This window comes from Diabrotica virgifera, chromosome 6 (genome assembly GCF_917563875.1).
Source record: "Diabrotica virgifera virgifera chromosome 6, PGI_DIABVI_V3a".
In the NCBI taxonomy this organism is placed as follows: domain Eukaryota; kingdom Metazoa; phylum Arthropoda; class Insecta; order Coleoptera; family Chrysomelidae; genus Diabrotica; species Diabrotica virgifera.
Window position 1 is genome coordinate 14,372,060 of NC_065448.1, and position 26,754 is coordinate 14,398,813.

Here is a 26,754-nt window from a genome sequence, read left to right on the forward strand (position 1 = left end):
GTCTAACAACTGTTCTTTGCCAGCTTTGTCATTATTTTCATCGCCTTTATTCTTTTTCATCGCTCTGGTCTTAATTCTAGGTTTACCAAAATTTGTAAATTGTAAATTTTATTTGGATTGCAAATAATAGATTCGTTGAAAACTGAAAGAACCAATGTTTGAAGAGATGTTATTCTTTCGAATCTTAAACTAACCTGCAAAAATAACCATTTTACTATTTTTTGAAGTTTATTCCTTTTTCTTTTCAGAGACATTATTAGCAAGAAGCATAGTTGGGGATTTAGGGCCCGAGCAAGCGAGGTGTATGACTTCGCAGCGACGTGAGCCTACTTATTATAGGTAAGTTAAACATACAGGGTGGGGCATTAGTGTGACAAAGTCCAATTACTCATTTGTCGTAAGAGATACGAAAAAAAGTTATTTAGGTAAAAGTTGGGGCACACACAGTACCATAATCTAAAAATATTTTTAAATATACAGGGTCGTCCGTATTGACAGGGTGACACAAACTTATGTTTTTTTTTAATGGAACACCCTGTATATTTTTACATTTTTTGATTCTCCTCGATGTTTCCTTTCTTAAAATATATGGTTTTGTAATATTATACGAGGTAGTTTAAAAGTTAATTACGTTTTTTTGTTAATTTCTTAGCAAAATCTACACCCTGTAGAATTTTAGTGATTTGACATCAAATTATTATTTTATGTTCAAACGATTTTTAATATAGTCTACTACTGTTAAACATTAACGGTATAGCGAAATGTTTAATTTTAGTATACAGGGTGGGTCGAAACTAGGAATGAGTATTTTCTGAGTTTTCTTAAATAGAACACCCTGTATTTAAGTATTGTAATGAAATGATATTTTATGATACTTTTTTATTTCTTAAGCATTCCCTATACCTAAGTGCTCTAATTTGTAAGTTATTCGTGATTCTTTAAGCCAAACATTAATTGTAAGAAAAATTACGTGAAATTTTATTGGGTGGCCGTGAAAATATTTAATCAAAAATAATTTTTGGAAAAGAAAATACATCATAATCTAGTCTGATCCTTAATTTAGTACTATTGGATGAAATATCCAAATAAATTCGTAGTTAAGGTTGTTGGTGCGCAAAATATTAATAAAAACATACAATATTCTACCTAGTCGGCTATGACACTAAATTTACTTAAAAATTTGACATTACACTATTTTTATAGATCCAGTTGCTTTGTTACCATTACTAATATGTATTTTTCTTATGAGAAACTGATTAATAAGATTTTGGTGCTAGTGGAATATAACAAAAATGTGCTACTAGCAATAAGAATTTTTCATCAGAAATTCCCTGATAGACGAGAACTAAGAAGAGAAACGTTTAAAAATATACTAAAACGGTTTCAACGGACTGATCACTTAAATTATGATAAATCTGCTCGAATAAAAACTATTGTAAGTGAAGAAAACAGCAATTAAATGTAATCCTTAGTGTCACTGAGGATCTGCATATTAGTACAATCGTTCTTACAATCTAAGTATCTAGTCTGTTGAAACCGTTTTAGTATACTTTCAAAAGTTTCTCTTTTTGGTTGTCGTCTATCAGGAAATTGCTGATGATAAATTTTTATTGCAAGTAGCTCATTTTTGTTATACTCTCCTAGCACAAAGCCATTTTAATCCGTTCCTCATTAGAAAAATTAATATTAGTAATAGTATCAAATCAACTGGAACTATATAAATAGCATAATGTCAAATGTTTAAGCAAATTTTGTGTCATAGCCAACTAGGCAGAATTTTGTATGTTTGATTCATATTTTAAGCACCAACAACCTTAACTACGCATGTATTTAGATATCTCATCCAATATTAATAAATTAAGGATCAGGCTAGATTATTATGTATTTTTTTTCGAAAAATTACTTTTGATTGGATATTTTCACGGCTACCTAATGAAATTTTACGTAATTTTTGTTGCAATTAATGTTTGCTTAAAGAATGACGAATAACTTACAAATTAAAGCACTTAGGTATAGGAAATGCTTAAGAAATAAAAAAGTACCATAAAATATAATTTCATTACAATACTAAAATACAGGGTGTTCCATTTAAGAAAACTCAGAAAATACTCATTCCGAGTTTCGACCCACCCTGTATACTAAAATTAAACATTTCGCTATACTATTAATGATTAACAGTAGTAGACTATACTAAAAATCGTTTGAATGTACCTAAATAGAAAATTTGATGTCAAATAACTACAATTCTACAGGGTGTAGATTTTGCTACGAAATTAACAAAAAAACTTAATTAACTTTTAAACTACCTCGTATAATATTACAAAACCATATATTTTAAGAAAGGAAACATCGAGGAGAATTTAAAAATGTAAAAATATACAGGGTGTTCCATTTAAAAAAACATAAGTTTGTGTCACCCTGTCAATACGGACGCCCATGTATATTTGAAAATATTTTTAAAATATGTGTGCCCCAACTTTTACCTAAATAACTTTTTTTCGTATCTCTTACGGCAAACGAGTAATTGGACTTTGTCACACTAATGCCCCACCCTGTATATAATACTAGGGAGGTCCGATAAATTTTTGACAAATAGTGATTTATTTCTGAACATTCTGAACCTTTCAGCTCGATACACTTGACCTATAGTCCAGAAAGCCACTGCGCATCCGCTAGGAAAAATATTCTAGTTCGGATTTTTTGCACCATCTTACTCAAAATGAACCCCTTTTAACAAATTTGCATGTTGCCAGGACCAAAAGTTGGTCAAAAATTTTTTAAACGTTTTTTTTTGTTTTTTTCCTAAAATTATTTTTTTTGCATGGAACAAAATTTTTTAGGTTTTTTGGATCATTCCAAACAGTAAAGGTCTTTAGTGGCTTTTCTCTAAAGTTGACACTTTTTGACATATAAGCGATTAAAAATTGAAAAATTGCGAAATCGGTCATTTTTAACCCTCAAAAACTATGTGAAAAACTGAAAATTTGAATGTTGCCAAGGTAGGTAGATATTCTTTAAACATCGATTGGTGAAATCCCGAAGAGTTTTTTGCAATACAATATTCAAAACTCCTTTGTTTTTTAATTGCTAATCAAGCGTGCGCGACACTATTTTCCACCGACAATATGATGCAAATGAAAGGAGTAAATTCGTTATTTCGTAAACCGGCGACTTAAGGAAAAATCCCGAAACAGGTCTATTTTTATTTTTAAGTTGATATTGTGACATATATGGTATACTAGTGACGTCATCCATCTGGGCGTGATGACGTAATCGATGATTTTTTTAAATGAGAATAGGGGTCGTGTGCTAGCTCATTTGAAAGGTTCTTCAATTCTATATTCAGCAATATAAACATTTACATAATTATTTATACAGGGTGTCCAATAATTTAATTTTTTTGTCAATTTGCCAAATGATTTAATTTAATAAAAAAATTTTGACACCCTGTATAAATAATTATGTACATGTTCATATTACTGAATAGAGAATTGAAGAAGCTTTCAAATGAGCCAGCACACGACCCGTATTCTCATTTAAAAAAATTATCGATTACGTCATCACGCCCAGATGGATGACGTCACTAGTATACTATATATGCCACAATATCATAACTTAAAAATAAAAACCGACCTGTTTTGGGATTTTTCCTTAAAGTCACCGGTTTACGAAATAACAAATTTATTCCTTTCATTTGCACCATACTGTATACACATGCAACGGTGGAAAATAGTGTCGCGCACGCTTGATTGGCAATTAAAAAACAAAGGGGTTTTTGATATTGTATTGCAAAAAACTCTTCGGGATTTCATCAATCGATGTTTAAAGAATATCTACCTACCTTGGCAACATTCAAATTTTCAGTTTTTCACATAGTTTTTGAGGGTTAAAAATGTCCGATTTCGCAATTTTTCAATTTTTAATCGCTTATATATCAAAAACTATCAACTTTAGAGAAAAATCACTAGACCTTTTGTTTGGAATGATCCAAAAAACATAAAAAAAATTTGTTCCATGCAAAAAAAATAATTTTAGGAAAAAAAAAAACAAAAAAAAAACGTTTAAAAAATTTTTGATCAACTTTTGGTCCTGGCAACATGCAAATTTGATAAAAGGGGTCCTTTTTGAGTAAGATTGTGCAAAAAACCCGAATTAGAATATTTTTCCTAGCGGATGCGCAGTGGCTTTCTGGACTACTAGCCATTTTCTTTAAGTCTAAAAAATACGTTTTACCGAGAGCAAGAGACAAATCGCCAAATGGAAGAAGATCATTGGGACCACCGATGAAACGATGTTCAGACAATGTCAAATGAGGCTAAAAACCGAAGGAAAACAGGCATTGAGCCTATTTATAAAGTAGGAAGAAAAAGAAAAGTATCAGTCGTAGAAGAAATAAACGAGTTAGAAAAAGTATTAGCTAAAATATTGCCAAGCTCGTTAACGAAAGCTCGGCTCGTTTCGAATTCAGCTGGGCTCGGTTCGCAAGAAACAATCCGGCTTGAGCTCAAAGTTCGGCTCGTCAAACGAGCTGAACTAAGCTCGAGCTTGTGACCATCCCTAATTTTGACAAAGGCCATCAGAGAATGTATTACACGATAGTAAATATCTTGCTATAGTGACGCTATCGGGCGGTGAGGCTAAGTACTTATCTTACGTATACTACGTAATCTATATTTCTCGATTTTCACACATAAATTTTGGCATGTTTGTGTTACGGAATACGAGTTACAAAAATACCAAAATACTCAACCAGACAAGAGAATGCAAAACAGAAACACAAAGCAACAAAACACAGACAAATAATTCATTTTCAACTCCCATCATAATATAAGCATCATAGTAGAGGATCCGATATAAGGTCGATTTGCACCGATCTGTTTAATGGATAAAAATTATTGGATATGTAATTTAGCATGTTAACAATTACAAAAAACAAGGGTTGCTCGATCTAATCTTGTTCTAACTATAATTAATTAATAATTAAAAATAACATTATTTTTATGAATTATAAAAAAAAAATTCGACCCGGGCAGATATTATTTCAGATTTTTTGGATCATTCTAAACAAAAAAGGTGACAATGACAATTTTCAAGGCTTAAAAACACAAGTTAAAAAAAAATCATTTTTGTAATCATCAAGTAAATAAATTCAAGTTCAAACATTTTTCTATCAGGTCTAGATAAGAATTTTAGCCATGTTTTATTCTAAAACATATTTTTTTAATTGTTAATGATGGTTTCTTATGTGGAGACGGACATTAACAACTAAAAAACAATGTTTCAGAATGAAATTAGGTACTTCGTAATTGAGGGTGTTAGAAGTAAAAGGGTTTTAAGTGCACTTTTTTAAAATTTCACTCTAAATGGTATTAGAACTTGGTGGTATTAAAACGATTTAAGCATATTTCGCCCTACAGTCGCCCTACATTTAGTTCACTGAAAACAATTACAGTTTGCTTTGGTAGTAAACAGGTTTGACCGTGCGCTTGAACCGTTTCATCACAAAACTATTTTTAGTATTCTGTAAAAACAAATAGTAATAAACGGGTTTAAGTGCGCTTGAACCATTTTACCACAAAACTATTTTTAGTATTCTGTAATGTGTAAACACATGTTAATACAGGATTAATTTCAAGTAAATAAATATTAGATTTGTGACCAATTTTGAAGACTAATGATGTATTATGCAATGTGTCAGTTGAAGTTACACTGTGGATATCGACTGGGACAAAGATGATTATAATATGTAGTTAACATCTGCACTTGAACCGTTTTACCAGTAACATTTATCAACACCATGTACCGATTCAAGTACATTTTTTTAATAATTGAAAAAAAGGAAGGATATATGTAGTAAGAGTAATAATATACCCTTATATTTTTATCATTTTATAGTACATTGTACACTAGACATATTTTAGTTTAATGACTCCTAGAATTTATAAAACTAAAAAATCTTTCAAGCTAATTATCTCAGAACTATCAAAACTGCACTTAAACCCTTTTACGTCTGGCCCCCTCAATTTCAAAAATGATATTTTATACTTATGTTTTTGAACTTTGAAAATCGTCATCTTTGGTTCTTTTTTCAGTTTTAAATTGTTTATAACTAGAAAACGATCAATTTTAGAGAAAAATTACAAAAGACCTTTTTTGTTTAGAATGACCTAAAGAATCTGAAATAATAGAGAGTTATTGCCACCGGCAAATAAAGGATCCTTTATTACAGGATACTTTAATAAAGGACAAATACAGGACGGGTCTAAAAGAGTGGTATTGCAAACGCAGTTAAAGAATCTTTTATTTTGACAAATGACATGAAATACTTTTGTAAATATAAAAATAACCTATAAAATTCCATTTGTCGATATAAATTAAAATAAGATAATTGAAGAGTAAAACGTTAAATTTAATTATTTTGTCATTTAAAGATGTTTAGAGAACAACATAATATATCCCATAATACTCATCGTTCAATAATATGGAAGTGCAATAAATTGGAAATACTATTTTAGGAGTTTTTAAATACTTTTGCATTATGGGTATATGTAATGGGGAATTTCTGGAGAATATATTATTAGGGAATAGTGGATATCCATTCCTCAACTACAACTACCGAATGACACCATTCCAGAATTTTCAGACAGAAGTTGTGTTTTTATATTCCATCACAAATCCCTTCAAGAATTGTTATTGAAAGAACATTTGGTATTGTGAAGAGATTTCCCATTTTACCATATGTAATGAGATGCAAGTTACCTTTTATTCAAAGAATAATATCAGCTTGTTCAGTTTTACATATTGCAGTAGTACATAATAGAGAAAACGTTGAAATACTGGCAAATGAGTGTGCGGTTGATATTGATATAGAAGCTGTGGCAGTACATTTTCAACCAGGAGCTAATCTAATGTGACTAAATTGTGTGTGTGTTTGTTTAAAATTATTGTTCGACATTTAAAGCTAGCGCTTAAACTAATTTTATTTTTATTGGACTGCAGTTTGTTAATAAATTTATAAATAAATATAAATATTATATTGGTGACTGATTTTAAGTATTTTATGATCATTAGCAGGTTTTAAATAATAAATTTATAAATATATACATACATGCTATTGGCGTTTGATCTTTTATCCATTATGGCCCTCTCTTTCTTTCTTTTCACCTCTGGATAACTAGTTATCAGGAAGTTTATCTGACAGATTAGATACTAATAGATATCTGACAGAGAAAAACTTCCCGTTAACTAGTTATCCGGAGCTGAAAAGACAGATACTAAGGATACTGTTATATAAACTCCCCAATAATTAGTTATCTGAAAATGAAAAGACCTCTTATCTGTCAGATAAACTTCCCGATATACAAAAAGATAATAGAAGAATTAAGCTTTATGCTGGTTTTTATTAATTTTTTTGGCAATGTTTAAATAAACAAATACTGATGGCATGAAATGGATCACGAACAAGGAGGAATGAAGAAGGAATTGGAGATTGTGTTTACCATTAAACGCATAAAACTGCAGTATCTGGGACACATATGATAAATCAGCACCGTTACTCCCTGCTGCAGTACATATTGCAAGGTACAGTCAAAGGTAAGCGAAGACCTGGTAGAGGGAGAATATCAATGGAACTGTTTCGAATCGCAGCTAGCAAGGTTACGATTGCTATATGATTTCCAACATTCGAAACGGATAAGAACCAAAAGAAGAAGATGGCATGAAAATGAAAGTGTATTAATACTTTTGATTAAAAACTTTATAGATTCTAATCTATAAAAGATTAAATTTTCAAAAATAAATACTTGAACCTTTGTTTTATTTTGTTAATCTGTTGTTATATATCTGTTGAATAGAACTCTATTTTGAATCTAGAATTTTAACAAATCCTAACTTTCATTAAAATTTATTGATCTTATATCTTCAATCTCTTATATCTTCAATAAATATTTATTTCTATAGAAAAATGTAAAATATATTGAGTTTAATAAATGAGTTATTGATATTTTAAGTCTGATCATTGTAATTAATTAGTAACAATTTAAAATTATTTACGTAATATTCCTTTTTACAACTTCTTGTAATAACTCAAGCTTCAATAAAATGTTCTTTTCTATATTCGTTTGGGTCAAAACATCAATAATCTATATCTCAGAATATTACTTAGAGTTGTTTTTAATAAATAAAACCCAACATACAACTTTAACGATGAAAGTTTAATCAAATATCAATCCCACAATACATAAATTATCAATCCAAAGAAACGACAAGATAAATTCAAAATACAAGTGACGTTAGACCTTTCTTCACATTTTTGACACGTTATGTCAAAATAAAGGAACTTTTATTAAAATAAAGGTGTCCTCTAATTTTCCTTAAATACAGGCGGCCTGTATTTTATTAAAAGACAAAAATAAAAGACGCAATACTGCGCATGCTTATATGTCAAAATAAAGGATCTTTTATTACAGGTCGACTTAAAAGACGTTGGCAATAACTCTCTAATATCTGCCCGGGTCGAAATTGTTTTTATTTATAAAAAAAATGTCATTTTTTAATTATTAATTAAATCTGTGGCTTGGTTCTAAAGGGGCCAATGTCAAATTTTTGTTTTTTGTATAGCTTTCTTTTGAATTTAATATTGACCAAACAAAATGCAAAAAATTGAAATTGGACATTTTAACACCAAGTCACATAATGTGGCTTAATGCTACAAGGGCCAGTGTCAATTTTTTGCATTTTGTTTGGTCAATATTAAACTCAAAAGAAAGCTGTACAAAAAAAAACAAAAATTTGACATTGACCCTTTTAGAACCAAGCCACAGAAATATAGTTAGAACAAAATTATATCGGATAACCCTTGTTTTTTGTAATGCTAAATTACATACCCAATAATTTTTATCCATTAAACAAATCGGTGCAAATCGACCTTATATCGTATCTTAGACTATCACTTTTGATTATTCCGTTTTTTTATATTGTAGGACTATAAAATTTTCATCGAATAGGCATCGAAAACTTCAACCATTTAGAGAAACGTGACTGGCTATTATAATTTCACGAAAAACACCAAAGATCATTAAAACCAATATCCTTTCTCCTACGATCTTACAACATAGCTAACGCACTACATCCACAATGAGTGTCAACGTTAACAGAGGCGTCAGCGATGTGTTCTATCGCTACAAAATGCCCCGGCTTATGGCCAAAGTTGAAGGTAAGTCGAAAAATATGTTTTAAATTAAAATATTTAATTAACTACAGACCGGAATATATCCAAAATCAGTGGCGGCTCGTGATTTTTACAATAGGGGAGGCTATACTAACTGTAAAATATCTAGACAAATTTGCACTAGCAAAATGCAAAAAAATGCGCCAAAAAATGTAATTTAAGGCCCCATCTTTTGACCATTTTTTATTTACATTTCATAATATCATCCTAATTCATAATTTCATGATATCATCATTTTAAAAATAGTTAGTCTAATAGTAAAAGTTTAATACCAAAGTTTGTGTCGTTTATTTGTTAACAATTCCATCTATTTGTAAATAGATACCTATGCATATCAAAATAAATACAGATTTGAAGTTTTGCAGTCCATACATAATGAAGCTTCAAATTTTTTAAGATACTCAACTGAATTTTTTTAATTCTAAACCCGGCCTACTGCGAATTCAAAAACACGATAAATTACCGATATTTTGCTTTGAGTTAGAGATATCGGAAAAAGTTATTTGAGCAAGTTGTTCCAAATATTATTATAACCCCACATACCAAATTTCATAACAAAATTCGCACTTTTAGATTTTTCATTATTTTTAGTCAGGACCCTAAAATTCGTTGTCCCGAGACGCACCCAACCACCCAACGGAGCTGAGAAGCTACACTGCCTCCCTTGGTATATCTCCGGGCAGCGTGTGATGGCGCCGTAGATGCCACTGTTAGGAGACCGGGTCTCCTTAAACGCCTGCTGCGCTGCACGGAGCATTAGCAAGGGAGAAAGCTGGGCTTCTCGGCTCCGTTCGTGCATCTCGGGATAACCCAGGGTCCTGCCTACAATAATATGTAATAAAACTGAGACGCGATCATGCGTTCTAATGCTAATGCTCCGTACGTATGGATAATTAGTGATAATATGGAATTTACACGTTGTATAATAGCGAGAGTAATTGTTGTTTTCGCGATTCATGATAAACAAAACAGTATAGAGTGTGTAAAAAATTTATGGGGAGGCTGAGCCTCCCTTGCCTCCTCTGACGAGCCGCCACTGTCCAAAATGCATTTTTTCCGAAGCCCAAAAGGGGCGGAACTATCAATGAACCTTTTAGGAATAAGTAGCTGTACGAATCTCCGAAAACTTCATTAGTTTCATGTATGATTCTCGCGTCAAATAGTGTAAACGTGTGTGTTTTTGTGTAGGTATATCTGTAGGAAATAAACTGCAATATGTTTTATTTTATACACAAATTCAGGATTTTCTATTTTGGAAAAAGTTGCGAAATTGATCCTGTACCAGATCTTGGACTACCGCATTCCAAGATAAACAAGTAAAAACACACCATGTTTTAATTTCTGTCGATGTTAAAAGAAGTTTTACGATATATAAACATTTATACAGAAATAGAAAGCATAATATTTTTAATCTCAAATTTTGAAAAACAAATTATTATGTCATACAAATTGTTTTGATAACGGTAACATTTTGTGAAATTGTCTATCTACTATAACTATGTATGGTTGCTGTATTTCTTCAAATATTGTTATTTTGCATATTAATATAAATACATGTCAAAATTACTAATCTTACGACAGTTTTAATCTACGCATGCTATTCAGAAAGTACATTACGTTTTGGAATAGAAAAAAAACAAGTACAAGAAAAAGTTTTATTATATACATTTGAAAGAGACACACTATTTTTCTACATAATCTACCAACAAATTCAGGCACTTATCATAGCGGTGAACTAGCTTTGAAATACCATTGTCATAAAATTCTGCCGCCTGGCACTTCAATCAGGTGTTCGCGCCGCGTTGCAAGCCAGGTCTTCATTGCTCGAAACAGGTGGTAGTCGCTAGGTGCAAGATCCGGACTATACGGCGGATGAGGAAACATCTCCCACTTGAATTGAAGAGGCAAGTTCATCAGTTCTTGGCCGTCCACTTCGTTCTTCATCGTGTACATTGGTTCGGCCATGTTTGACTTTAATGCACCATTGACGTGCTTCACTTCAGTGATCACATTGTTCCCATAAACAGCACAAATTTCGCGATAAATTTCAATTGGTTAGTTGTTTTTAGCCAACAAAAACCATATTATCGCACCTCAGAACTGGCGGAGTTTTCAATCACGGCACACATATCAAACAGCTGTTGTAAAATAAGGAGAAGACACAGTAACTTCGTGCTAGCGCGGCAGGGCAGCTACTGGACGGAGAAATGGAGAAAAGCCACAATGCTAAGACGGCCGCGCTAGCCCCGCCCCTAGCGCCTACAGATCAAAACGTAACGGAATTTCTGGATAGCACTTGCATATAAAAAATACATTTTAAATACTAGCAGGAATGCAGTTTAGATTATTATTATTGTATGAATTGGTTTTTAAATGCAAAATTTATGAACAAGACGATAATATACAGGGTGTTTCATTAATAATTTGTCCGTATAGTATCTGGAGAAACCTTAGCACAAAATACGAAGATTTAACCTAAAACACTTAAAATAAAATGTGGTCCCTTACTGAGTTACAGGGTGTTTTATCTAAAAATTCTAAAACTATTTTTGCTCAGCATTTTAAAACTATTCGACGTATCCTTTTCATACTTGACAGAAAGTATAGGTACTATACAAACTACTAAATTATGTTAAACAAACGTTTCTGGCTATTACCAGAGGCGTACGACGGGGGAAGTGAATGGTTGGCCCTTTCCAAATTCTACGCCACTGGCGGAATTGCTATTTTAGTCAAATATTTGGATTTTCCAATACTTTCTATGAAAACAATGTACTCTTCATTCGTAACGATAAACTCATTAGTTTTCGAGATATTTGAAGTTGAAAATGCAACAGCTCAGCTATTTTAGTTAATGTATTGTGCCCCTTCATTTTTCACTTCAAATATCTCGAAAAATAATGATTTTATCGTTACGAATGAAGAATATATTATTTACATAGAAAAAGTATTGGAGAATCTCAACGTTATGCTAAAATAGCAATTCCATCAGTGGTGTCAAATTTGGAAAGGGTCAACCATTCACTTTTCCCTGTACGCCTCTGGTAGTAGCCAGAAACGTTTATTTAACATCCAATAGTAGGGTGTACAGTATTTACACTTTTTGATAAGTATGATATTTGAAATACTTTTAAAGTACCTACTGGGTACATTTTTTTAAATTTTAAATCAAACATACTTGCAAACATCAAACATTACATAAATATTAACTATTTGTATCCAGTACTTTAAAAGTATTCGACATATCCTTATCATACTTGGCAGAAGGTGTAGGTACTGTACACCATACTAAAATATGTTAAATAAACCTTTCTGGCTACTACCAGAGGCGTACGACAGGGGAAAGTTAATGGTTGACCCTTCCCACGTTCTACGCCACTGGCGGAATTACTATTTTAGTGCAATTTTTCGATTCTCCAACACTTTTTATGTAAATAACATACTCTTTATTCGTACCGATAAAATCATTAGTTTTCGAGATATTTGAAGTTAAGAATGAAGGGGCACATTAACCAAAATAGCTGTGCCGTTGCATTTTCAACTTCAAATAACTCGGAAACTAATGACTTTATCGTTACGAATGAAGAGTATATTATTTGCATAAAAAGTATTGGAGAATCCAAATATTGGACTAAAATAGCAATTCCGCCAGTGGCGTAGAATTTGGAAATGGTCAACCATTCACTTTCCCCCGTCGTACGCCTCTGGTAATAGCCAGAATCGTTTCTTCTTCTTCTTAAGGTGCCTATCCGTTCCGGATGTTGGCGATCAGCATGGCTATCCTAACTTTGCTTGCTGCTATTCTGAATATCGTTTGTTTAACATAATTTAGTAGTTTGTACAGTACCTATACTTCCTGCCAAGTATGAAAAGGATACGTCGAATGGTTTTAAAATGCTGAGCAAAAATAGTTTTAAAATTTTTAGATAAAACACCCTGTAACTCAGTAAGGAACCACATTTTATTTAAGTGTTTTAGGCTAAATCTTCGTATTTTGTGCTAAGGTTTCTCCGGTTACTATATGGAAAATTATTAATGAAATACCCTGTATTTGCATATATTACGCATATTTTTGAAATTTTTTGCGTATTTGCTTCAATTTTGTACATACATATACAGAGAGAGTCTGTAATTTGGAATAAATTCAATATCTCAAACACTAATTGTTTTTTTGAAAATTGCTCAGACCCGTCGATTAGTATTTCAAATTGTCCTTTTTCACATACAATAATAATGTATACAGGATGTCCAAATTTAGAGGTATGGCATCATCGTTGATTTTCTTAAATGGCAACAGTCATTTTGATAACTATTTTGATAGGGTGTGTAAAGTTATACATAACTGCAAAATATCAAATTTTTATTCTTTACCATTTACAAGATAATAAAAAATAACAAAGTTATGTTTGTAATTTGGAATAAATTCAATAATTTAAATACTAATTATTTTTTTGAAAAATGCTCAGACCCGTCGATTAGTATTTCAAATTGTCGTTTTTGACATACAATAATAATGTATACCGGGTGTCCCAATTTAGACATATGACGTCATCGTTGATTTTTTTAAATGGCAATACTGTCATTTTGATAGCTATTTTGATAGGGTGCGTAAAGTTATACATAACTGCAAAATTTCAAATTTTATTCCCCACCATTTACAAGATAATAAAAAATAACAAAGTTATGAAAAACAAGTAATCAAATAATACTAATTGAATTTAATTATTTCACTTAAGCAAATGCTCATAATGTTGCCCGTTGACTATTTGACAATAATTAAGGGCAACATTATGAGCATTTGCTGAAATAATTAAATTCTATTATTATTTGATTACTTGTTTTTTATAACTTTGTTATTTTTTATTATCTTGTAAATGGTACGGAATAAAAATTTGAAATTTTGCAGTTATGTGAACTTTACATACCCTATCAAAATGACAGTGTTGCCATTTAAGAAAATCAACGATGACGTCATATCTCTAAATTGGGACACCCGGTATACATTATTATTGTATGTCAAAAATGACAATTTGAAATATTAATTGACGTTTCTGAGCATTTTACAAAAAAACAATTAGTATTGGAATTATTGAATTTATTCCAGATTACAGACATAACTTTGTTATTTTTTATTACCTTGTAAACGGTAGAGAATAAAAATTTGATATTTTGCAGTTATGTATAACTTTACACACCCTGTCAAAATAGCTATCAAAATGACAGTGTTGCCATTTAAGAAAATCAACGATGACGTAATATCTCTAAATTGGGATAATATCTCATATATTATTATTGTATGTCAAAAAAGATAATTTGAAATACTAATCGACGGGTCTGAGCATTTTTCAAAAAAAACAATTAGTATTTGAGATATTGAATTTATTCCAAATTACAGACTCTCTCTGTATGTATATGCGCATATTTGCTTTTTTTCTGTTGCATATATTCCGATCTTTACTTCTAACGTAACTTAACAATAAAACCACAGACTAGTTTAAACCACAAAGAAAGAAAAAATTGTTATAGAAAATTACAAAAGGTAAGTTAAAAAGGTTTAAAGACTTAAGAATCTTTTGCACTAGTAGAAAATGACCTGTTTGTGTAGTTTTCAATCGAACTAAACCACTTTCTCATATTCCAGGTAAAGGTAACGGTATAAAAACGGTAATTGTCAACATGGCCGAGGTCGCCAAAGCTCTAGGCCGACCTCCCACTTACCCTACTAAATACTTCGGCTGTGAGTTGGGTGCTCAAACTCAATTCGACTTTAAAAATGAACGTTTCATTGTGAACGGTTCCCATGACGCTTCTAAACTGCAAGATCTTCTAGATGGGTTCATACGCAAGTAAGTAAATCTTTTGATTATACAGAGAAGATCTAAATTATGGAATAAATTCATTTTCTCTAAAATGGACGACTTTAGAGAAAAATCCCGAAACATGTTGATTTTTATTTTCAAATTACAATTTTTTGGCATATATTTCATACCAGTGACGTCATCCATCTGAGTGTGGTGACTAATCGATGATTTTTTTTTAAATGGGAATTAATCGGGGTCGTGTGGCACCTCATTTGAAAGGGTGTTCAATTCTCTATACAGTAATATAAACATTAATATCAGTATTTATACAGGGTGACCAAAATAATAAGTCTTGAATTAAATTAATTGTCGAAAAAATAAGAATGTATGCAATTTATTTAACTCAAAATACATTCTATCGCTGTCAGAAAATATAAAAAAAATGTTTATTTGGCAAATAAACATTGCTTTTTGCGAGTTAAATAAATTACATACATTCTTCTTTTTGCGTCAATTAATTTAATTCAAAAATTATTTTTTTGGTCCACCTGTATAAATAATGATATTATCGTTTATATTACTGAATAGAGAATTGAACACCCTTTCAAATGAGGTGCCACACGACCCCTATTCCAATTTAAAAAAAATCATTGATTACGTCATCCCGCTTAGATGGATGACGTCACTAGTATGAAATATATGCCAAACAATTGTAATTTAAAAATAAAAATCGACCTGTTTCAGGATTTTTCTCCGAAGTCGTCCATTTTAGAGAAAATGAGTTTATTCCATAATTTAGATCCTCTCTGTATATGTTTTATATATCATTTCCTCTCCTGCTCAAAAATGCTCTTGAAATACTTCGAAAAACATAATTAAAAGAAAAAAGATCAAAATTTTAACAAAGAAACGGCTCTCTTCACTTTGCAATTAATAAAACCTTTCTGTCTCTTCTAGTGACTTATTTTAACGAGAATTTTGCGCAATATTTTATCAAAAACGTTCTGGACATTATCATTTTTCTTTGGTTTGTTTGTGTCCTTAAAGTTGATGGCTTTAATCTTAAAAAGTCTCACTGGTGAATCCAGGAAGTCAAGGATCCTAAAGGGCAACATTGAAAGCTTTCAATGGTCTGTCACAGAAACGTTTCAAAGATTTCTGAAAGACTTGAGAACTACAAGAAATGCTTCTGGTATGACCTGGAAGGTTTTAGAGACATCTGGAAGACCTCAGCGTAACCTGGAATATTTTTAAGAGCAGCTTGAAATGTTTCGGGTGGTCCAGGAAGAATTCAGTGCAACATGAAATGCTTATATTATGTTTTGAAATGTTTTAGAGAGCATTAGATGACTCCAGATCACCTTGGAACGATTAGGAGGCTGGATAAGATTTCAGAGCAACCTGGAACATTTTAGGTGACTGCAGGATTTCAAAAGGCCCTAGAAGAACTCGGGGTAGCAGGAAACTTTTGTTCCCTGCTCTGGAATGTTTTAGATGGTTCTGGAATAATTCAGTTCGAAAATAATAATAATAAAATATATATGGTGTGTCCTAAAATGTTTTTGAAACAACTGGATAGCTTCATACCAATCTGGAATGTTTTACGAAAACTCTTAGAAGATTTCAAAACAGTTTGGATTGTTTTGGGGACTCATGTAAGATTTCACGACTGCTTAGTATACTTTAAAGGGCTTAGAAAAAGCTAACGGTAGCAGCTAACCTTTGTAATATGTCCTGGAATGTTTCAAAGATTTCTGTAAGACAGCGCAGGCTTCAATGTTTTACAAGATTGCAGAACGGATTGGAATCTTTTGGAAGGCTGTGAAACAATTTAGTGGGACATAAAAATCTGCTGGTGTGCCCTGGAACGTTTTAGACATTTGTTCTGAAACTCTGTTCTGAAAAACAAGTCCTATAACTCCTACTCTTCCCGATACACATTTCATCAGTGGTACCTTGATAGATATAGGGGTAAATAGTGATACTACAGAAATAACTTCTTTTATCGAGTATATTGCGAATTTTACGTAACGTCTTTATTTTTCTTAGGTTTGTTTTGTGTCCCGAATGCGACAATCCAGAAACCGATCTTCTAGTTTCTGTGAAGAAAAACACAATATCCCAGGGATGTAAAGCGTGCGGCTACCACGGTTTGTTGGAATCCAACCATAAGTTGATGACCTTCATCTTGAAGAATCCACCCAACTCGAATCCAGCCAGTCAAGGATCGTCGCTGACTGAAGGAAAACGATCCAAGCGCAGCAAACGTAATGGCGAAGCGAATGGCGACCAAGAAAATGATTCGACGCTCGATTCTTCTGCTATGGAAAATTCAACAGACAATAACGTAAGTTTTTAAATCCAAATTAAACATGAACGTATAAACACAGATGGGCCCAGCAATAATATACAGGTCCAGCGAGCTTTAAAGGGATCATAGCCAATACATGTATTTCGGCTTTAGGCGGTTTGCCAACAAAATATTTTCAAATAATTATTATATTATACAAGTCCAGTCGACTGCTGGATTCTGAACTAAGCCACGCAAATGCAAAAGCCCTCGTACATTTACCATTTCAGTCTGTTTTAAATCAGCCGAACGAGTCTAGAGGTGGGTTAAATTACGATAAAGTGATATTTCATTCATTGTGATTTTTGTCTGTGATTGAATCGGTCATTGCGAAAACAATACATGTTACAATGTGTAAATTTTTCAGGAAACGTAAAAATATTTTCATTAATAGTTGGATATTCCGAGATAATACTATATTTTATATAAGTATTATGGGTTATAAATGAATCTTTCTGAAAGGCAAAAAAAGTTTAAATGTTTATATGTTTAAATGTAAATTTCATGGCGTTGAAAAGCGTCGTCATTTATGGACATATATTGTTTTCGCAATCACCGATTCAATTGTGATTTAACAGAGCAACGAAATATTCGTATGTTAAACTTCTAATAAAAAGTGTTACCTACCACTATGGACCATCGTAAAATTCTACACGTGTTATTATTTTGTTTAGGTCACTATTACAAAATTGGGTTTGCTATTAGAACGCATACCATGCCACTAGTGCCAAACAAAAATAGAAAAAAATAATAGTTTATGGAACGTTTTTATAGAAGTGGATGATAATTATGCATCATGCATTATTTTTAAGATAAAGCTGTCTTATAAAACTTAGAGAACGTAGAAAACAAAATTTTAATATACTATTATTTTTTCCCATAATGCACAAAATGTTAAAGGTGGTACACAAAATGATATGAAAATGAAACATTTTGGAGGCTTTGCACACACAATAAATAAACTTTATTGTGAACGATGGCTTAAAGTAAAGGATGTGGAAATCAGCCACAATTTAACTTAAAAAATGATTTTATTGACGTTTCGACTTCCACCTCAGATGTTGTTATCAAAAGTGATATGAGGAAATCATTAAAAATTTAACCAAAATAAAAAATACCATAAGCCACTTTAAAAAGAGTTCTACAAGCAACTGCTAAACTTTTAGATTTTCAAAAAATCCAGGAAATGGAAATCCTCTCAAATTACTGCAAGATGTTTCCACACGTTGTAATTCGACATTTTATATGTTGGAAAGATTTATTCAGCTAGAAGAAATTGTTAAGGCATAACATAAATAAGCATAACAAATATGTACGTAAACACTAGTTGAACAATGTATGAATGGAATTTTATTAAACAGTCGATAACCTGTCGATTTCAACTTTTCTTGGCACAAAAAGGTTTCGACTAATTCCTTTTAAGGATCCAACAAATGCGGAAATAGCACAGAAAATAGAATCGCTCTTATTGCAGAAAAACTTGGAATGAAACAAAAAGATAAAGGATTTACGACTCCAATTTTATTAGAACATGAGAAAACATCTGCAGATCCGGATGATATTATAGAATCGCAGGATCAGCCACGAGGCACTACGACAAGCAGGGCAATAATAGAAATGCAAAGATTTAGGGAATGCGATCGGTTGCCGCGAAATGAGGATTCGTTAAAATGGTGGAAAGAAAATAAACATATTTTCCTTATCATGCACAAGTAGCTCAAGAACGCCTTAGTGTCATTGGAACATCAGTGCCTTGCGAACGGTTATTTTCCAAAGCTGGTCTAATTATTTCTGATTGAAGAACTCGAGTTAATTATAAAAAGGTTAAAAGGTTGCTATTCTGAAATTTTAATTTAAAAGTAACAAATAGTAACTAATAAGTATTTGTAGCAAATACTGGTATTTAAAGGTAAGATGAGGAAAGATGAGGTAGAAGGGAGAAGAAATTAGGAGTAAGAATTTGGCGAGAGACGAGAGGTCACTGTGTAATTAACATCGGTGGAAGGCAGTCCAGTTTTTTGTTTTAAAAAGTTTAGTAATCAGTGTAGAGTGTGTGTAATCGGCCTTTGCGAGCAGAATCAAGTTGAAACCAAATTGTCGACCGGTTGAAGAGTCAATTTTCCTGGTCCGAGGAAGCTTCCTTTGTTTTGTCTAGAACTAGTAGCTGATTAATATCTTTTTGCACAAGATATCGAACAAGGAAAACTGAGTAACAGAATTCGAGCAAATCCTGTATGATTTTGGAAGCAGTCGTGACGAGAGGGACATTTTCGCAACATCCAGTGAGTACCTGTTTGGAAGAATCAAGGACGGCGCAATCCAGAGAACGAGGCAGTGAAGAAACAAAAAGGTCAGTCAAATTATTTGTCGGAATGGAGAAAATTTGTTTATATCAAACCCATATTTGTTTATTTGTTTATTGAACTTTTCTTTTACGCAGTTAGTCATTTAAAATTTAAGAAATCAAGTCAAAAGAAGAAAAGTAAATTTTATTTAATATGAGTAAATAATAAATTAATTAAATAATTTTTTTGTCAAAACAAGAAGATATCAGAGTTAGAGTTTAATTGATTAAGTAAGAGATTGTTGCAACAAAGTTTAAATTTAACATTTTTTGAATCACATGTACACGGCTTATTTGATAAAAACAATAGATTACATTTATATGATATTGAGTGTTTTCAATTTCCCTGTTTCCACCCCGGAAGAAGTAAGCAATCAGAAATATTGGAAGCCACAGATCACAGGTATTGTCTACAATACAAAATTAGCCCTGAGAATAAAATTGATTGGAAAATTGAATTTGAATTTAGTTTTTGTTTTACATAGGCAATAAATAAAATAATTGAATAATTAACTAAAATAAGAATTTGCTAATAAATCTAATTAAATAGATATAATAGAGCATAACAATACATAATAACGTGTGATCCAAAATTATTGTCACCATAGGTGGCTCTGAACGACAGAGATAACTATACTGTGCATGTCCATTATTAATTCAGATATACTTTCCACTTTACGTCAACTTTGACAGATACTTGTCAGTGAACGTACGTCAACTTAAAAAACAGGAAGCAAAATTTTAACTTTATACGAATTAAAAGGTCTTGAGATGGGTAGCTTTTCAACGTGTTTTCAATCTTTATTCTTTATTTGGAAAGTGAAAGTGATCATAACAACACTGAATATAGCCGCAGTTGGCCGTGACGTCACACTCCGGCTGTCTTTCAGATTAAAACGAGACACACGTAATTTTTTGCACGGATTACTTTGATCCCAATAATTGTGGATCGCTCGTTATTATGTATAGTATAATGCCAATCATCATTATCCAAAATAGGTACACATGAAATATTTAGCACTATAAATATTAAAATAAATATTTTAGGTTAAATTATATGTTTTAAATACATATCCATAAACTTATAAAAATAATAACCCATTCGTACCGCGTATGCATAGAAAGCGATCTGTAATCGCCTTGTCTGTGCATATAGTGGGTTCGGTTCGGTTATATTCCTTGGCGCGGTGCGGACCCTTAAGTCCGATTATCTACTTTCGGCTCATTCGGCTGGGCTCGCTATTTTAGTAAACTCCTAAAAGGAGAGATAGAAGTAGGAGGTTCTAGTTCAAAGATATTTTCTACATGCCAATGTTAATGTTGCTATGATTTCTGGTTTTAATGTCTGGAACTTTTATATTGGTCCACTATCTCAATGCAGTTCAAACACTGTGTCTTAAAAACCTATGTTCCATATTTCTTTGATTTATACTGTATGTACCTTGAACACACACTGCTTTGAAGCTTCGATAGAATGTGATGCTTCCTCAATGAACATAAGCGTGCTTGAATTTTTACTCGTGGGGATAATTATTGACACATTAATAATTGGAAGTAGTAGTAATTTATAAAAACACGTTCAAAGAATTTAATTAAAAAAAAACATGGTATAACTATTAACTATCACGTTTTTATAGAAAAAATAAAGTATAATTTTATTTGTTATTAAAATTAATACAACGTCAATATACCTAGTTAAGCTCCAGTTAATTTTTTAATAGGTATCAAATAATGCTACGATAAAACAAATCAATTAAAAAATATTTTGAAATCTTTGTTTTCTCCTAAATTTGCTACCCAAATAGTTCGATCGTTATATTATTTGGAAACCTACATAGAAAAATAAATAATTTTTTATTCATTTCACTAATTTATTTGAATCCATGAGAAATATCAAATTAAAAAGCTACTAAACAGATCTCTTTTAATCAGATGATGTCTAATTACAATTTAAAAATGTCTATACGCTATGAGCTCATAGGTAAAGGGGATAATTAAAAATTCGTAAGCGCCAGTAGTGACAAGTCTGTAAGCTTTTACTGGAAATTTGACATAAATGTCAAAGTAATTAATTTAAAACATTGAAATTAAAAACATTAATAGGAAATTGTAAAGTTGGTCAAAGCTGTGGTGTATATTTTTACCTTAAATATACTTACGTTTTAAATACTGAATTTAAGTTTTTTTACTATTTCGTAATATATAATTATAAATTAATCTAAGCGCCATCTACACGATAATTGTAAAAGTATCCGAAATAAGAAATTAATATTTCATTAATAGAACATTAAAATGATTAGCAAAATCTTTAAAAAATCGATTACAATTTAATTACTGTTTTGCGTTGTAAATATTAAGAAATAACAATTAAATAATAAATTTAAAAATTACCGGTGAAAGTTGTATTAGTAATCCGCTAGGAGCGACACCAGCGAAGCTCAGAGCGTATACGAATTTAATGAAATAATATCTTGTTCAATACATTAATATGAAGGAACCCAATGGTACGCCTATGAAAGACATTTTAAAATGTAAACAGACTTCCTCATCTTCTATAATGTAAATAAACAGTACATACTTACAAATGAAATGAGAGATCGGGATATAAATATTTCGTTTTTGAAGTTATACTTCTTTAGGCACGAGGGGGAATTTTTATTTTCCTGGGCGCATGTGCACACTGTTATACGGGATCTGATTAGGTGTTAAAATCTTCTGTCAATAATTGTTCAAATGGAGATTATGGATAAACGAATGTTGTGTACATATATTAGTTTTTATTGTTGTGACGGCAGAGACAAAAAGCAAGTTTATAATTGTAGTGACCTTTTAAGTAGTTTTTAAAAGCAACAGGTACGTCCCTTATTGTAAATGTTTCAGTATTGTAATAAAAAATTACAAATTAAATACCTATTTGGAAAATGTACCTACCTAGCTAGTAGGTAATACTTTGATTTACATAATTTGATTACCAACAAAAATCTCCATCTAATATATTGCTTTTTAGTCTATATTTTGTCGTATTTTAATTCCACAAGAATCAAACTTATTTGATTAAACTAAGAGAGTAAGCAACTGTCAAAAATTTTTTAAAACATTTAGTTGCTATATCTTCCCACTCCATTCACATGTCTCGGTAGTTAAATTCTGCGTGGGGTGAGTTCAAAATAATCTAACAAGCTGACAGACGCAGGTTCAATTCCCAATGCAAATTATTATTTTTTTTTATTTTTTTTATACATTTTATGATTCTAAGTACATTTATTATATTTTTTTTTCGGAGAATACGTATTTAGTTAAAATTTTCTCAACAATTTCAGAAATCATTTCTTTGTTTCATTTTTCAATGTGTTTGCGGGTGTTTTATTCTTTTATTTTTTTTTTAATTTTTGGTAGGTATTGTTTTAATAAAAATTTTTGGAAAGTAGTAAGTATTAAAATTAGTTTAATATTTAAATAAAATATAAATGAACTGTTTAAAGTATATTGATTTCGTTGAAATCATATAATAGAAGTATAACTTCTTACGTGCGTACAAAGTACACACACATTCTTTTTTTTTTGCAAATGCAACACTGTAGCACTATTAGTATGATATGTTAATTTCACTTTTCACAAATATCACTAAAAATAGAGCCAAAACAGCGAAAAACAACTCTTCCTCATGTACCTTAAAAAGTAAACAAACATGGAACAGCATTTGAAGTTTGACATGGACCGTTGCCATTTATAAATAGTTATCAGTGCTTCTACATGTACAATAATTGGTCGATATCTATTATTCAATTACATATATGAACACTTGATATTTTAATTACAATTCAATATGTAAATTAATATAACTGAAAAAATTATTTTTTATTATTTTAGTTTGATAGCATCTGTAGAGTATAAAATAAGGAATAACATTTCCAGCGATACGCGAATAAGAAATTAAAATAAAAAAAACGTGACAACATGTGAAGGTGCTTAGGGGCCGTTCAAGTATTACGTAACGCAGGTTTGGGGGGGGGGTCAAAAATTGCGTTACGCAATAGTTAAACGCCCATTACAGTGCGTTACGTAGGGGGGAGGGTCAAAAATCGCGTTACGTAATACTTGAACGCTCCCTTACATTGTGACCTATTCAAATAATTTTGGCCTCACAATTTTATGTAAATAACTGAGTCCATCTGTGTTTATACGTCCATGAAATTAAACAAGGTTACATTTAGTCAAGAACGCTGATGTAGACAATACCAGCTAAATATAACGTACTTGTGTGTTAGTGGTACCATAAATTTGATATTTTAGGGTGGCAGCGATGATGACCAAACTGAATGGGCCGTAGATGTATCCGAGGAAGCTGTAAGGCAAAGGATGCAAGATCTCAGTGATGGTGCCAAAAACATGACCATCAGTGACGATCTTGAAAAATCCGAGAAAGAACGTATGGACATCTTGTACAACATGGTAAAAGTTAAACGCGATACCGGACTTTTGGGAAACGTGCAGACTCAAAAAGAAGTCTTGAGCGAAGCTGAACGTTTGGAGATTAAAACCAAAGCTCCTCTCGTTTTGGCCGAGTTGCTTTTTGATCAGGTAAATATTCATTACATTGTCCATACGTCCACAATAGGGAACTTGCACATTTTTGTTTTATTGCATAATAATGTTCAGTTTTATTTAGAAAAATGTTTCCAAAAGGACATCGCACACATCTTATGGAAAATATAATGTCACTCAAATTCAATAAAATTTATACGATTAGATTCGTTTTAATATAACGATCAATTCTTATCATTGCGCCAACTCTTAATTATGATTAATTACGGCGCAGATTGCAATTAAAGTTTATCGAAATCACATTTTTGGAGTCCATAAAATGTTAGTTTACAATCATTATTGCTCTGAGTGCTATTCATAACAGCTTAAATCCCGCTGGGCCTAAGCGGATTAGTGAAACTAATCCGCTGATTTATGGAGTACCGAAAATCTGGATATTCTAAAATATTTTTTCTCTCTCTAACTTATGTACCTACCCATTTGATTTCAGATTTATTTATATCAATTTCTGCTCTTATTTTTGAAAATAGAGAGTTGGCGCAATGATAAGATTTGATCGTTAATTTAAAACGAATCTATTGGTATAAATTTTATTGAATTTGAGTGACATTATATTTTCCATAAGATGTGTGCGATGTCCTTTCACCCATATATACCCATATACTGCCATATACTGCCACCTTTAAAGGAGGTAATTTTGAACAATTATTGTAGCCTTGCACATAGTTAAAATATTTAGAAATATTTTCTCTTATTGTTCTAGTTTGGTATTATTATATTGGAGAGTTCTTGATAATTTATTACGAAATGAAAAATACGCGCGAATATGTTTTATTTTTTTTTTTTTGCATAAAAACGGCGCACCAAATGAAAAAAAGACAAGAAAGAAACATCATAAATTGAACGTGTAATACAAAAATTATTTTTAATTTAAAATATCTCAGTGGCGTACTATTTTTTTCTTTAAAAAAATTCAGACCATTACCCGTAGGCGCGCCAATGATGAATACAAAATTATTATTTGTATATCAAAAAATGCGCAATAACTACCTCTTAAAACCCACCAAATTTAATTTCCATAGCTCAAACGGTCTTAAAGTAATAAAATAATTCGCAGTTTGAAATAAAAATTTCAACACCCCGTATATCGGAAACGAAGCATTTGCGGACATACGTTTATAGAGCAAACTGTCATTATTTTTTCATGTAGAATTACCCCTTAAAGTTTATCATACTTATTCACTAACACCCTGTATATTTTAAATTATGCTCTGTGGTGATTTAAACATTTTTTTCGGATTTAAAATTTTATGCAAGTTCCCTATTACTGCATTAAATAATATTAATCGTTTTTCTACTTGCAGCATTAAATAATATTAATCGTTTTTTCTACTTTTTATTTCAGAACATCCTCGCACAGGCTAAGAAATATCGTATGCTCTTCCTTCGTTTCACTTTGAACGAGAAAAAAGCACAGAAATATCTAATTGGTGGGCTAGAACAAGTCATTGCCTTACACAAAGACAAACTTATGAGCAAAGTTCCCGGTTTGCTGAAAATATTTTACGATATGGACATTCTTGGAGAGGAGTGCATCATAGAATGGTCAGAAAAAGTAAGTTTCTTTTCTACTCGTATATAAATAAGATGTTCCTAATGAAATTACCCTCATCCCTACCGTTTCCCATAATACCCGATTTGTATAAGTGATAGATACAAAAATAAGTTTTAAAACGTCCGAGATTATTTTACGAGGCTTTGAAGAAATTAAGTACGGTCTAAAATGTTTGGGGATAGTTCTGGAATATTTCAGCAAACTTTACAACATTTCAGGTTACTCTGGACTATTTAACTGATTTTTGGAATGTCTAAGAGAGTTTTTGTAGACCAGGACTAATCTGTAAAAAAACGTGTATTTTGGATGTGAGATGTGGCATTCGGATTTTTGCAGATAAAGTTAGGTGACACCTACTTATGTTCCTTCTCAAATATGCCCGGAACATTAATAAAAAAAATTAAATATTTAAAAATTTCGAAAAACATCGATTTTTTCTGCTTTCTTTGCTTATAACTTTAAAACGGTTCGTTTTGGAACAAAGTCATAGAGAAAATAAAGATAATTGAATTTTGTATGATATACGATTGGTCAAAAATGTCTTAAGGTATTACCTTTTCTGCAATATAGCAATAAATACAAAATAAGGGGGCAAAATACGCCTGTTGTTATTCAATGTTTCTTAACCACTTTGGTGGCACTTAGTACCTTAGTAATTCGCTTAGAAATTTCTTATAACTTACTTAAATGGTCTACCAAATTTCATTAAAATCGACCTAATAGATTTTGCATAATAAGTTTGCAATGTTAATGTTTTTAAAAAGGTTCAAATTGTTTAAAATATTCTTGAACAAAAAGTAGACCATTTAGAAGTTGGCTAATTTTTTTACATATAAAGGGGTGCTCTACCTATCTAAAACACTTTACATA

At 31.4% G+C, this 26,754-nt stretch overlaps 1 protein-coding gene across 3 annotated transcripts in view; it reads left to right on the top strand.

The window, feature by feature from the left end:
• LOC114325401 (eukaryotic translation initiation factor 5) overlaps positions 1-26,754 on the top strand; it is a 66,309-nt gene that overhangs the window by 36,601 nt on the left and 2,954 nt on the right. For all 3 annotated transcript variants that reach the window (XM_050654392.1, XM_050654393.1, XM_050654394.1), the window contains 6 exons: positions 249-339; positions 8,982-9,214; positions 14,871-15,075; positions 17,080-17,377; positions 24,018-24,305; positions 25,675-25,884. In XM_050654392.1, the coding sequence (XP_050510349.1) occupies positions 9,136-9,214; positions 14,871-15,075; positions 17,080-17,377; positions 24,018-24,305; positions 25,675-25,884 (1,080 nt within the window). In that variant the 5' untranslated portion in view covers positions 249-339; positions 8,982-9,135. The remainder of the gene's footprint in view (positions 1-248; positions 340-8,981; positions 9,215-14,870; positions 15,076-17,079; positions 17,378-24,017; positions 24,306-25,674; positions 25,885-26,754) is intronic.